Source organism: Zeugodacus cucurbitae, chromosome 2 (genome assembly GCF_028554725.1).
Source record: "Zeugodacus cucurbitae isolate PBARC_wt_2022May chromosome 2, idZeuCucr1.2, whole genome shotgun sequence".
NCBI classification, from domain to species: domain Eukaryota; kingdom Metazoa; phylum Arthropoda; class Insecta; order Diptera; family Tephritidae; genus Zeugodacus; species Zeugodacus cucurbitae.
Window position 1 is genome coordinate 78,559,236 of NC_071667.1, and position 13,041 is coordinate 78,572,276.

The 13,041-nt window shown below is 35.5% G+C and overlaps 1 protein-coding gene across 6 annotated transcripts in view; it reads right to left on the reverse strand.

Moving 5' to 3' along the window:
• The window catches only part of LOC105213305 (peripheral plasma membrane protein CASK), a 72,408-nt gene extending 68,747 nt beyond the window's left edge, over positions 1-3,661 (reverse strand). For 5 of the 6 annotated variants that reach the window (XM_011186028.3, XM_029041021.2, XM_054226018.1 and 2 more), the window contains exons 1-3: positions 3,503-3,661; positions 326-784; positions 144-256 (exon numbers count right to left, since the gene is read on the reverse strand). In XM_011186028.3, coding sequence (XP_011184330.1) covers positions 144-256; positions 326-384 — 172 coding nt within the window. In that variant the 5' untranslated portion in view covers positions 385-784; positions 3,503-3,661. Of the gene's footprint in view, positions 1-143; positions 257-325; positions 795-3,502 lie in introns of all 6 variants that reach the window. The other variant, XM_054226017.1, reaches the window with a different exon arrangement.
• Positions 3,662-13,041: the final 9,380 nt, after the last annotated feature.

A 13,041-nucleotide genomic window follows, 5' to 3' on the forward strand; every position in this document is an offset into this window, starting at 1 on the left:
GAGGAAACAGGCACAACAACAATGCATGTGTTTGATATAAGCCTTTAGAAGACCAATAACTTAGAATAATTATACCGCTTAATTATAATTTATTTACGCCACAACTAATATGCTATATCAAATACTGTGTTTGGTACACTTACCAGCTGTGCTCAGGCCGGGACTCGCTGTAAACTTCGCCACATCGACAATTTTAACTGCAAACTGTTGGTTCGATTCTCTGTGTATGCAGCGACGTACTATGGAAAATGGGCCTCTGCAAATATGAAACCAAAAATAATTTATTGAAGCGAACAAGTACGTAGAATGTGTGTGTGTCACTTACTTTCCAATGACTTCGCATAATTCGTAAACATCGTCGAACAGAATTTCATCCTCTGCCATTTTTAATAATTGATAAATTGATGAATTGTTGTCGTTACTACTGTTTTCAATTAGTTGCTACGCTCAAATGCGCTGAGCAATACAATTCCGTTTAAAGCTGTATCCTGCTGTCAACTTCCACGCTCTGCCAGAATATTGGTGAGGACACTTTCCGTTGTTCCAATGTACACTCAATTAAATAACTAGTACCAATATGCCTAAATACTCAATTGGCTAAAGTTTTTCGGCTACATGTACCATACAATTTGCTCGCACACTCACACGCTCCACAACCAACACTTTTCTAGGCTACTACTGTGTTCGCATCCGTGTTGCGCTAAAAGTTTGCGCTGTTGCTATTTTGATTTTCGCTGTTGCAGATGTCAGTCAAAAACTCGTACACACAAAAAGTCTAGCATATCTAGAAGAAACTTTAAATTATGTTTAATTTTATTTACACCATGAATTATGCAAAAACACATGTCAAACAATATACAAAGCTATAACTCAATTAAGATAAAGCTGGATTGTAAAGTTTTACAATTGCGGGACAACGAAACGTACTTGATAGAGACTGTAAGGTGGTTCAATGCACTTCAAAAACAGCCAACGAATGTAAAGACAACAACAGACAATAGGATTGACGTGTTTGTGGCAAAACATACAGTTCATCATCTACTCATGTGGAAGAAATATAAGAAGCATCAGCCGAACGCCGTCATTGCGACATCCGCTTGGATATGAATATGTCAATCACAACTTTTATGGGCATTCACACTTTTAAAATTCAAAGGGTCGATATATATTATATATATATACTATATGGTCTCATCCTTTTGCTGTACTCCACCACATCTCGACTTTCGACGTGCTTGCACCAAATAGCAAACAATAAGAAACGTTCGTTTTAAAGTAACAACAAACAACCGTCAACAAGCCCAATAACTTTGCCGTATCATAGTAAAAGTGTTACAACAGACAATAAACGAAAAAAAATGTATTCTGTTTATCGTTTTGCACATCAGCTAGCTGCGGTGCCTCCGTATGATAACCACGGAAGGAACTGTGTTGTGAAAGAAATGAATTTTCAATCGGAAATGGATTCTTGATGATATGCATCTCCCCTCCCGTACACACTCCTTGCAACAATAGTTGCGGCACCCTTTGCGTACCTGTGCGTATGTGCAGCATTTTACGCCTGTCAACATTGACGATATGTACATAATTCATCATTCACATTTCCCCAATACACCTTAGTGGTTGGGCCACCACTGCATCCGCTGCCACTGCTCAATGTTTTGACGTGGAAATGTTCGCAGTTTGATAAGCTTTTTTCGAAGATCTTATCTCATTTGATGCCAATTTTATGGCCTAAACGAATGTGAAGCAGTGGAGCCGGGTACGAACAAAGTAAACAAGTTTGGTTTGAGATTCATTGCTATGGCCAGCAAGCCCGGTAATTATATTGATGCCGTAGTTATAGACTTATTAGATGTATTTGTGGATTGGTTTCTATGTTCGATATGAAACTTGCAATAGATCTCTCAAACTGTAGTTATACTATATTTCTCAATATATTGATATATATTGTAGATTCATTCAACTTTCTTCCGCACTGTTATTTTGTTTATATTATTATAAGATGGAATTAAAAGAATATTCAATGCAGAATAAACTTGTTAAAATAACACAAAATATCATTATTATTATCTCAACTTTACTCCACTCAAGCTTAACATAAATATTTATGCAGAAATTTTATTTGCAAAATTAAGTTCATTTTATCCGCATACTACTGTTTAACACTTATTTATCGTTCTAACATAAGTTCATTAAGAATATAAGAATTTATTTAATATATTTTTAATTAGCAAAAAGTATTTAAATTACGTAATGTAATTTATTTTTTATTACTTAAATATCCGATAGACGTTAAAATAAAAAAAATATCCTATCTATTTCAATTAAATATAAAATTTCCAATTAATGAAACAATTTGACAATAGTATGGCAACACGATGTGAGACTCGCCCTAAAAATGAGCGTAGAAGTTGAAAGAGAGAAAAACAAAACAAAGAGAACAAGTGTCTAAAATGAGAGTTGAGGTACGAAATTTTTTTGCGTTGCCTATTAACACCTTGAAATTCTTTTTTGAATAACTTTACAGCACCGCTATATGTAGAACTGACACAAAGAATATCCTTTTCACTGCATGCACATGCACATACTGCAACAATTAACCCTTTAAAGCTAATTAATAAATCATTTGTAGCACTCATGCTGCAGCAAGAACTAATTAGCACTTTAACGAACACTTCTTTTGTAACCCAGTTAAGCGATAAATAACACAAATGCTTTCAGACAGGTTTTTGAGTGTTGATAAGAAATTTGTATGCAGAGCAGTGTTGGCACATTCGGTGGCATATTAAATTGTTAAGCAATAAAGTGCTTGATTATTTTAAATTACATTTCCATCAATGTATATGCGGTAAAACAACACTTATTATGCATTCCCAGCGTTTGAACTAATGATTGGTAAATGTAACTCATATGGTTCACTTGGCAGTCACTTTGCGCACCAGGCAAAGGGCGGTGACAACAGTTGATCACTTCTCTGTGCTTTTACATCTTTGTAGTCCCGCTCTCGGCTTTCCCATTTCTTTGCATCTTCTTCACACTTTTCACTTTTTTTTTTCTTTTTTTTTTTGTATATGATTCGTGTACATTTTTTACCTTGCAGCGGCACTCACATCAACATTTTACATCAAATTTCCTTGACATTTCCACCCCGCCCAAAACAAGCAAACGTACAAACACACACGCACGCACATTAATTGAACAAACACGGCGCATCCTTTTCCGCTTTGAGTGCAGCAGCAGGACCACTGCCACTACTAGCAGCACTAGCATCAAAGTTGATGGGGCAGCGGCAGCAGTAATAGCAACGAGCAGGTTGGTTGGTTGGTCTTGAGGGCCATTACCGCCACACACCAACCACCGCGCACACCGTGACAAACAAAAACCATCTTACATTTCAATCCAATTGGAACGATTCGTTTTTATCTGCTTGCTCGCACTCAATCGTTGCACTTATTCATTGCATACAAATTTAGTTATTTTAAACTCATATTTCACTTACATCAAACGTTAACGTGTGCGTGGCTCACATAATTTTAATTCAATTGAATAATTTAATACACTTTTTAAGAATTAAAAACCCTTTTTGTTTACGAATTTTGTCTCCGCCGTTTGCAAATTTTCTTTCTGTACTGAGAATTACTCGTGACTGAGTTGCCAAGCATTGGCAAAACACTGACGCGTTGCCAATACAAATGATTACTTTTTATTTTGCTTTGTTAAAGACATTCGTAGTTGTTTTTTAAAGAATATGAATTTTATTATTTTTATTGTTAATAAATATTTAAATAATCACAACCTAATGCACCTCCATTCCTCTATAAATAATTAATTTGAAGGGTTTTGGAGTAAAAATATATTTTAACAAAATAAATCCATTCCAATTAGATATTTTTACGTTATATTTGCCCTAACTGTAATTTTTAATATAAATTTTTATTATTTATTCTTCAGTAAATCATCATGGTTATAAATTATTTATTAACCCAAAAATTAAAATAAAAATAAAAATACATTAATCTAAGAAACACCAACTGGAATCAGGTGGTTGGTGTTGGACTATACTTTGGTCTAAAGTGAGGGAGCATATCCGAAATAAATTTTTCGCGCATTTTTTCATATATTTAACTCAACTGGTTTTAGCGCCATCTAGCGGTGGCTAGCAAATCCGCTTTGGTTCAAGTCTTGCCTGATTTTTTACACATATAGGGCCAATCGAGGTACAACAACAATAAATAAATTTGTTGCGTTATCTATAATTTTATTACAAATATGTTCAACACATATACAGTCAGAATATTTTAATAAATCGTCAAGTGAAATACTTTACTTATAACCTGAATTCTACAATCTTTAATTCAACTACTGTTTCACAAAAACTGGTCCAACCTGGAGTCGAAGCCTAAAATCACAAAGTAAAGTCATCATTGTTCTAGGTTAGGTTAGGTTCGGTTCAATGACTGTTCTTCATCCGCGGAAACACATTTAGACTATTTAGGAAAAAACTTTGTGATGCCAAAAATTGATCCCGTCACTTAAATTTTAAAAATCGACAAAGCGCCTAGAACCTATTACACATCGGCAAAGGTTTTTTTCTTCTGTATCCGCTAATTCGCGAGGGCAAGGATGTACAAAAAGTGAAATCCTAGAAACGTTTGCCTTGACCTTACAAAGACGGGACATTGCAAAAGGAAATATTGGGAAGATTCTAACTTATCCTGCTCAAAGCAGCTTCTGCAGCTAGCGTCCGAATTTTTAGTTTGTTCCTATGGGACAATGGTTAAGATTGACTTACTTAGGGTGAAAAATTCCGTAGACCCGATTTACCTTGAACCGGCAGGATCTTGCGACAGAGCAAGTGCTAGTAATTGTCCAGAGCTTGATCAGTTCAGCTGAGTCCATCCATCCAGAAGCAAATCACAAGAGGATAGGAAGAGATGTTCATACTTGTTACTACTCCGCTGCAGTTGAGACTGATGTACCTCCTAGCAAGTTCATCAGCCTTGCAATTTAATTGTCCTAACCACTATATTTTTTACATGTATATTTTTTTTTTATCAATTACTATTTAATTTCCTGTCATCAGTCTAGTAAATTAAAAATTATACGAAAGTGGTATTCTACTTATATTACCACGACTATAAAAGAGCCCACGTAGCCACATAGTTAGTAAATGTACATATGTTTGTTGCTCTATAAATCCTTATCACATTAATGATGCTACTAAATTTCCGGACTTTGGCGCCAATAACCAATAAATACAGGCACAATCGCCTTACATGAATAATTACCGCTTGGCAGTAACCCACAGACCCATGGCCCACTAAGAGCATTTACTTCCTGCTTGTGGTGTGCCTACGCAACGCATAATGACTTATAGGACGACTTTGACGTTTGCCACTTCCGTCGCTGTCGACGGCAAATAATCTTGGCTGACGCTCCTGCCTAAAGGCAAAAACAAAATCAATATAAAAAGTGCAAAGGCACACACATATGTATGTATGTATTTATATAGAAAAGTATATTCGCCAGCAACTAAGAGTTAACCCAAATGGAAATGAGCGTTCATCGCACTATTGCAACGCAAATCCATGCATATGTTTATACATACTTACATATGCACATAACGACATTAAGTATCACTTTCAAACGTCTTGATGTTGCCCTTAATGTTCTTTGTGCATTCAAATCACGACCGTAAATTGTAACTTTGTGTAGATATGTATGTATGTAAATATATATTGCGGTTTTCTGCTCTCACAACCTACCCTACCTTATGCACTGAGTGCTTCAATAGGTTTGCAAACGCACAGAGACGTCATATGTACATATATAATGCAAGTGTTCATATTGCAATTGTTCGCTTACCTGTTCACTTCGTTGAATGTCGCCACATACATACTTACATACATACAAATACGCATGCGTACGTCATATTAAATGCGTACCCGTTTTGTATGCATACGCTGATTACGTAGACGATAACGACAAATATACATATATACATATATATGAACGCAATCCACCAAATAGTATTGATCACGTCGTCCATCGTAATAATGACGTAGACAACCTACGAGGACGATCGCTGCAAGGGTCCCAATCACAACATCATAACTTGTATTGATTCGAAACCGCGTTCATCAGCAAACAACACCAACACCAAACATGATTGGACTTACCGGTTTTATTGGTTGAAAAGGCTGATAGCCTATAGTAAAGATTGACATGTTCTCATTAGAGAACTGGTCTCAAAAGGCCGAACCTCACTGGATTCAAATGAACTGGTGATCTAAGCTGGTTGAACTGAGATCAATAGCAAATCACTAGCAATGGTTGAGTGATATTCTTAAAGAGAAAATAATGGACAACAACACCAATAGAGAGATGAACTGGGACCTCTACAACAAGTAAGTAGTATATTTCTTTTATCTCATGCGTCTTGAATACACTGCTGGGTGCATATTTTCACCTTCAATATTTTCTATGAAACAAGTAGGCAGCGCTGATTTTATTACTAGCTGCATTTACGTGACATTATAGCAAGTTTGTAGGCCGAGAAGCTGTGACGCTCACGCCAACACACGCAGACATACGACAAACAATTGGAGCGCGGGACGCGGGCAAGCCACTGGCTGACGTGTGATCAACGTACCAGCCCTCTGTCCAAAATGTGTAGTCTATAACAATGCACCTAAACACGCAAGATCAAGCAAAAGGACGTCGTCCTCCTACCTGTTTTGTGTTTCGAACAAAATAGGTTTAGAAGATTTTCCCCTTCAGCCCAGCCAGTTACTCATAGGTGCCAGTGTTCGTTTATTAATTTGTTGTTTGGATTCGTAGCTGTCCGATGTGTTCGATTGTTTGATCATTTAATCTTTGATGCTCATTCCACTGTTTCGCCTTAACTGCTCCTTCTTCTTCGTCTTTGATTTATTTATTTTCGCTTTTATTCCTTTTTTTGTGGTTTGTGAAACTAACACCTTTTTGTCAGAGACTGAGACTATGAAATTTACCTGCTGGTGTTTAAGTGATTTCACAATTGGAATTATACCCTTTAAGTGTTACAAAAGTGTTTGAGTGCCTTATTGGGTTTTGATTTTCGAATATTGAAAAGAGCATACAGTCCCTCAATTTGAACATTCAAGCGGTTGTCGGTTGAAAAACTTCTAAGATTGGACGATCTATGTACAAATTCAACCAGGACTATAAAAAGGATAAGACGTACTATGCAATATATCGGCTAGGAACATATCTTTATGATCTCGATCAACTCATGGCGCATTCTCTAGAGCGGATTTTGAGTTACGAAAACTACGATACATCTCAGGGTTTCAAAACAGGTGTATAAGAAATGACTTTTTTGATGTTTTGTCGATAAGAAGTGCTTTTAAAAATATACTTGATGATCATTTTATAAAAATCATCATATAAAATTTGTTAAATCTATGGTATACATAAAAGATGTTCAGAGACTCTGCTATTCCAATATTCAAACGAATCTTCAAGTATGATATCTCCGAAGTCAAATCGGGTCAGATATTGGATTGTTTAAAACACTTCAATAAGGTTCGAAATAACAACAATATAACTGTGGGTTGCATTCCTGAGCACAAAGGAACTTGCTGATCAACTAGCAAACAAGCTGCGCAAGGCCGACAGGAACTTCGCTACTCCAAACTATTCCTTTGGAGCTACAACCAGAAAAGTCTGAAGCTATTAATTACGCTCCCAAGACACAAGCTAAGACGAATAGGGGCATTATACACTGGCTATATATATGAGGAATAAGGTATCATCTGTACAGAATAGAGATCCGTTCATCCGATCAATATCAGTTCTGCGTTCTGGAAGCTGAGGCACCTAAGCATTTACTCCTCGACTGCGCTGCGATTGCGAGTAAAATGAGTCCATGGGCGCGGTATATCTCTCAAGATATTGTGTCACGTCCTTTAGCCCGGAAACTTTACAACTTTTTATTGACTTGATGGGGTTAAATGAGATTTTGTGATAGTAATTAATATATGCTATGGCGCCGGTCACAACCGGTCCTACCTGTACCGATTATACCGAAAAAATAAATAATATGAGTATTACAATTTTGAGGTTATAAAATATAAAATATTGTTCGCGCCAAATCGGCATTAAAGTGATGAGCTCAAAAATTCTTACCATGGAATTCTCATGATACGTCTTACGACCATATGGAGGCATATAATGTCTATTGTTTATCCTTGTTTGTATTTATTTTCTTCCTATTTTCCGTGACGCTCAATAAAATCATCTTATAACTCCCATGAAATAATTAAATTTCCAAAATAAAAGTACCGAAAATATATTTCTAAATTTAGACACCCCACGCATCCTTTGTAAATACATACATTTACATATATACATGTAAATATGTATTAGTTTATATATTTATAATACATATACATGTAAAACAAAGTACAGCACTGCCGTAATAAATCATATGAGCATGCATAAACCCACACGCCTGCGCAACTCTTCGATCATTAATCCTGCAGAAGGACCGTTCCACTTTCTCCCCCCACGTTACGTTACTTGCATGTATGTAAGTGCATGAGTAGGCATGCCTCATATAGTGTATAGTATGCGCTGCAGCAATATCCTAACATCTGTGTGCTCCTAACGCTATATGCGGTGGCTGCTGTTACGGCGTATTAATTCTACGGTCATTTATTATGATGCGGTAAGGATCGCCGGCCACAGCATCCTCATGCTTTTCCTTTGTATTATCAACGCTTCGGTGCGTAGTTAAATTACCCTAACGGATCAGTGTTTTTACTGTACTCGATTTCTTGTAGCATATGGTACTAAATTTAAAACGTCTCGCTTCTGTTCGGTACTTATAAACATATATGTATGTATATTTTGAGCCCTCAGTACTATGTGGGTGTGTTCGTCCTTATTGCATGCGTGTATGCATGATTAAACGGCAATAATCGGCTGAAGTGGCATTTCGAAGCCAAACACACGATACTCCAAAAAAGAACAGCGTTCAATGTAAATGAATATGCGCAAATGTCAGAGTGGCACATATGCTTGAATGTCAAAAATGTACGTCATTACTGGCATTTCATCATCGGCAACTGATCAACGTCATCACCGTCACTGGCATCGACATAATTTCAAGTTGAGTGTCAGACGGATCAGTGCCATATGACCAATAAGCCCGACATGCATGTGCAAACATATGTATGGACTTCTCATATGTGTAGATCGAACCCAGTCAACCAAAAATGTCAGCTGAATGAGAATTGTCCGGGCTAGTGTTTTAGAAGTGATCGAGAGAAGATAAGCTGTGAAAAAAACATTATTCTAGGGTTCTATTTAGAAGAAGATTTAGATTTTCGATGAGAACGTTTTTTAGAATTCGTATGACAAATACATGACAGATATATGACAGATCATAAACGAAAATATAAGAATGAATCTCACTACAATTACTATGCATTTGCAATATGTTTTCTATGAAGATGAAGATCAAGCGATGATCTAAAATTGGCTCATTCAATAGTTGGATGGATTTAAGCGTAATTTACATAACAAAAATTGCAGAATTTAAACTCAAAAATTGTCTTGTTAGTTTTAGAACAAGAATATCTGATTCTCAAGATCCCTTATGTATGGGAAATCTGAGTTCTTCACAAGAAGTACATCGGTTACAAGTTGAAAACATGGAAATGTCAACGAAGCTATATTATTATCAAGTCTCTCAGCATATTTTTGCTCACTGGGTTACTACAAATACAGTTTGTTGTTTGTTTGTATTTACGATATTCCCCTTAAATTAAACGCTTGATTAAATTTCACTAATATACCGAGGGAGTTTAGAATATAATCACATCTGTTGTCGTCATCGCAGTCGTACGGTTAAAGCGTATTTATGGACTCGAGAGCGTGAACTGTCTTGTCGCCTCACTGCTGACATTACCCGAACCGCACTCGCACCCTCATCACCCTCGAGCTCACCCTCCTCTGCTTTCGTACCAAACATTCCCTGCGGCCGTCACATAATACGTTGCCTTTTGTGTTACCTTTCTTTCAGGGGAATAAAATATGTATTAAAGCAATTTGTATTTATTTTTCTTTCCACTATACGTACTTCGTGTTAGTATTTCGGCGAAATCTTAGCAGAATGTGGAAACCTTTGAAATGCATCCGCGTCGGTTGTTTCCTCGTCCGTCTCGAATATACAGCATATCCAGATCATGCAGTGTGAAACAGCCAGAACCGCACACCTGAGCACCGGACATGGTCAAGTCAAGCCGGTTCGCTGCACCACGGTCCGATAGCCACCAAGTCACGGCTGTGAGAAAATGTCGATGAAACTGTTTTGCTTTTGATCAGGACATCCGCTTTTTCACACCACGCTCATCACATACGAATGCATGTATGTATGTGTGTATTATTTATTCAATCTTCCATCGCGCTCATCGTCTTGTCATCGCTTTATTGCAAGTGACAGTCGAGTTATTAGAGCCAAGCACCGGCTCCTTGCTGCTACTTGGTGGCGGTTACGTAAGTCTTCCTATATCTTTGTTGGTTTGTATGAATGTGCTTCAGAACAAAAAAAAATTTATGCTAACTTGTTGCTTGCATTTCATTGTATGTTTTTATTGTTGTTTGTGCTATTGTCTTAAGTTATTGCCCTGCAGTTGTGCGAAATCACTCAAGTTGAAAAACTCCATATCATTGATGATTTGCAGCGGAACGATATTTAATTGCCACATGAAAAATAAATAAAATTCAAATGTGCATACTCATAAATATTATACAATGTATGTATGTATGTGATGTTATCTTAGCTGTTTGAAATATCATTCAGAATTTATGTAAATTGTTATGCGGAACTACAAATTTTCTAGGGATAAAATAATTTTTTTACATGCATTGATATCACCAGAATTAAGTCCATATATTCGACTGTGGAGAACTTTGAAGATTATAAAAAAATATCCGGCGAAAAATACTTAAAATGATATTTGCTAAAACCCGCATTTTTAAAGGATTTATCACTTTCTATATAATTGAGGCCTAGAATTTTTTGAAATTTTTAGAATTTTTACTCCTTATGACGATTTCATGGTACTACCCTATTTGAAGAAAAATATTTTAGTAAATATATAAATAAAGTAATAATAAGATAACATACGATTTGACTCATATATTCGCCATAAAGTCCACTAATATAACGAAAATCAGTATACAGGGTATAAGGGGGCTGGGGTAATTCCTAGAACGATTTCAAGTATTTTCGTCACCAAGCTACACTATGTACGAGATTATATGTTGATTTCATTTTGCTAAGATATCTCACATGTTAACTGTATATTGTATATTGATATATGGACCCGATATTTGAAAACTCTAATATTAAGTATATGGCAGCTAGGCGAAGTTATGACCCGATTTCATCCATTTTTGGCACAGAGGCACATTATTAGAAGAAAAAGATTTCCGTTGATTTTCTATAAAATATTTAGTAGATTTACCGTTATTTTCGATAAAAAATTTGCCGAGTCACTGAGGTGTTTAATGTTTGATTTAGAGATATTTATTAAATTTTTTAATGAGTATTGCCACAACTCCAAAGGAGCATTTACCCAAAGCTTTATTCCGTTACATTCGTGGATGATGGTTTTATATATTGTAAAGTAAATGAATTAGATGGAATTATATGCAAAGTAGATATAACGATTTCACCCATTTTATCAGGATGACAGAAAAATAAACACAATATTTGGTTGAAATTAGTAGAACAGTTCATCAGATATAGTTTTAGACTCAAAAATGGATCCTCGCTCCTCGTCGATCATTTGAATAGAACCACACCTAGAACTTAAATTAATTACACAATTCTTGAATTCCCCTTTCTTCCCAAAATGTACAACAATTTGAAAGAAACTAATCAATTAAGCACCACAAAAATTTGGTGCTTGTGGTTTCCAAATTATGCGAGATAATTAACATTGCATTTGGGGGCGCTATCCTGATGACGCAATTTTCGTTTACAAATTTTTGTACTATTTTGGTTTTCAATTCATTAAAATTGTATAATAAATCGTATTGTGTCCTTTTATAGCTTATTTTGAGGCAAATTCTTTCAAGTATGTTAGAAGAAAATTTTGTAGCTCTAACCTAAATACAGTAGTTTTCCGAAATAACGAACACATTAATTGTCAGGCCTGTTCGTTATATCGAATTTTTCGTTAATTCTAGTACTAACTTAGAGGCATGTTTTTTAATAAAAATGAGTTAAATATCCGTAAATTGCAGTTTAATAAATTATTTTATTAATTATTTGTTAAAAAATAAAAAAAAAACCATAACAAAACAATTGAAATCCAATAAATTCTTCCAAAATGGACCAATTCTGACACTTATACTTATATTTGGTGCTGACCAATAATTTTAAGCTTTTTTATAAAATTCAACATTTTTTCAATTTGCAAATTTTTTTAAATTTTTTCAAGTATTATTTTTAATTCTGGTTCGAAGTTATTTGATTTTTTTCTCTTACTTACTAATCCTCGATGTTCGTTATTTACGGTACTCAATGTAATAAATTTTCTTGTTCGTTAAAAGCGGTTTTCGTTAAAACGAATATTCGTTATTTCGGAAAACTACTGTACTATGAAAAATATTTGGTATCAACCAAGCATGCTTGGGGGGCGCTATAGTGATGACGCACAGTGTATAGGTATGTACATGTTTTTTTGCAACATATATGACACATTATACAGATATTAGTCACAATCTGACTCCTAACTCTATATACAGTTGAACTTCCCTAACTGGAATTACCATAGTCCACCAAAAAACTTCGAGTTAGAGAGAACTCGAGTTGTGGAAGGTAATTTGTATGAATTTGTTCTATTGCCAATTCAAGCATTCGAGTTATGAAGAACTTCGAATTATAGAAGTTCGAGATATGGAAGTTCAACTGTGTACATATGTATGTATGTACTTTCTGGAATTTGAATACGAAATTGCATCTAAAACCCATAAACGAAA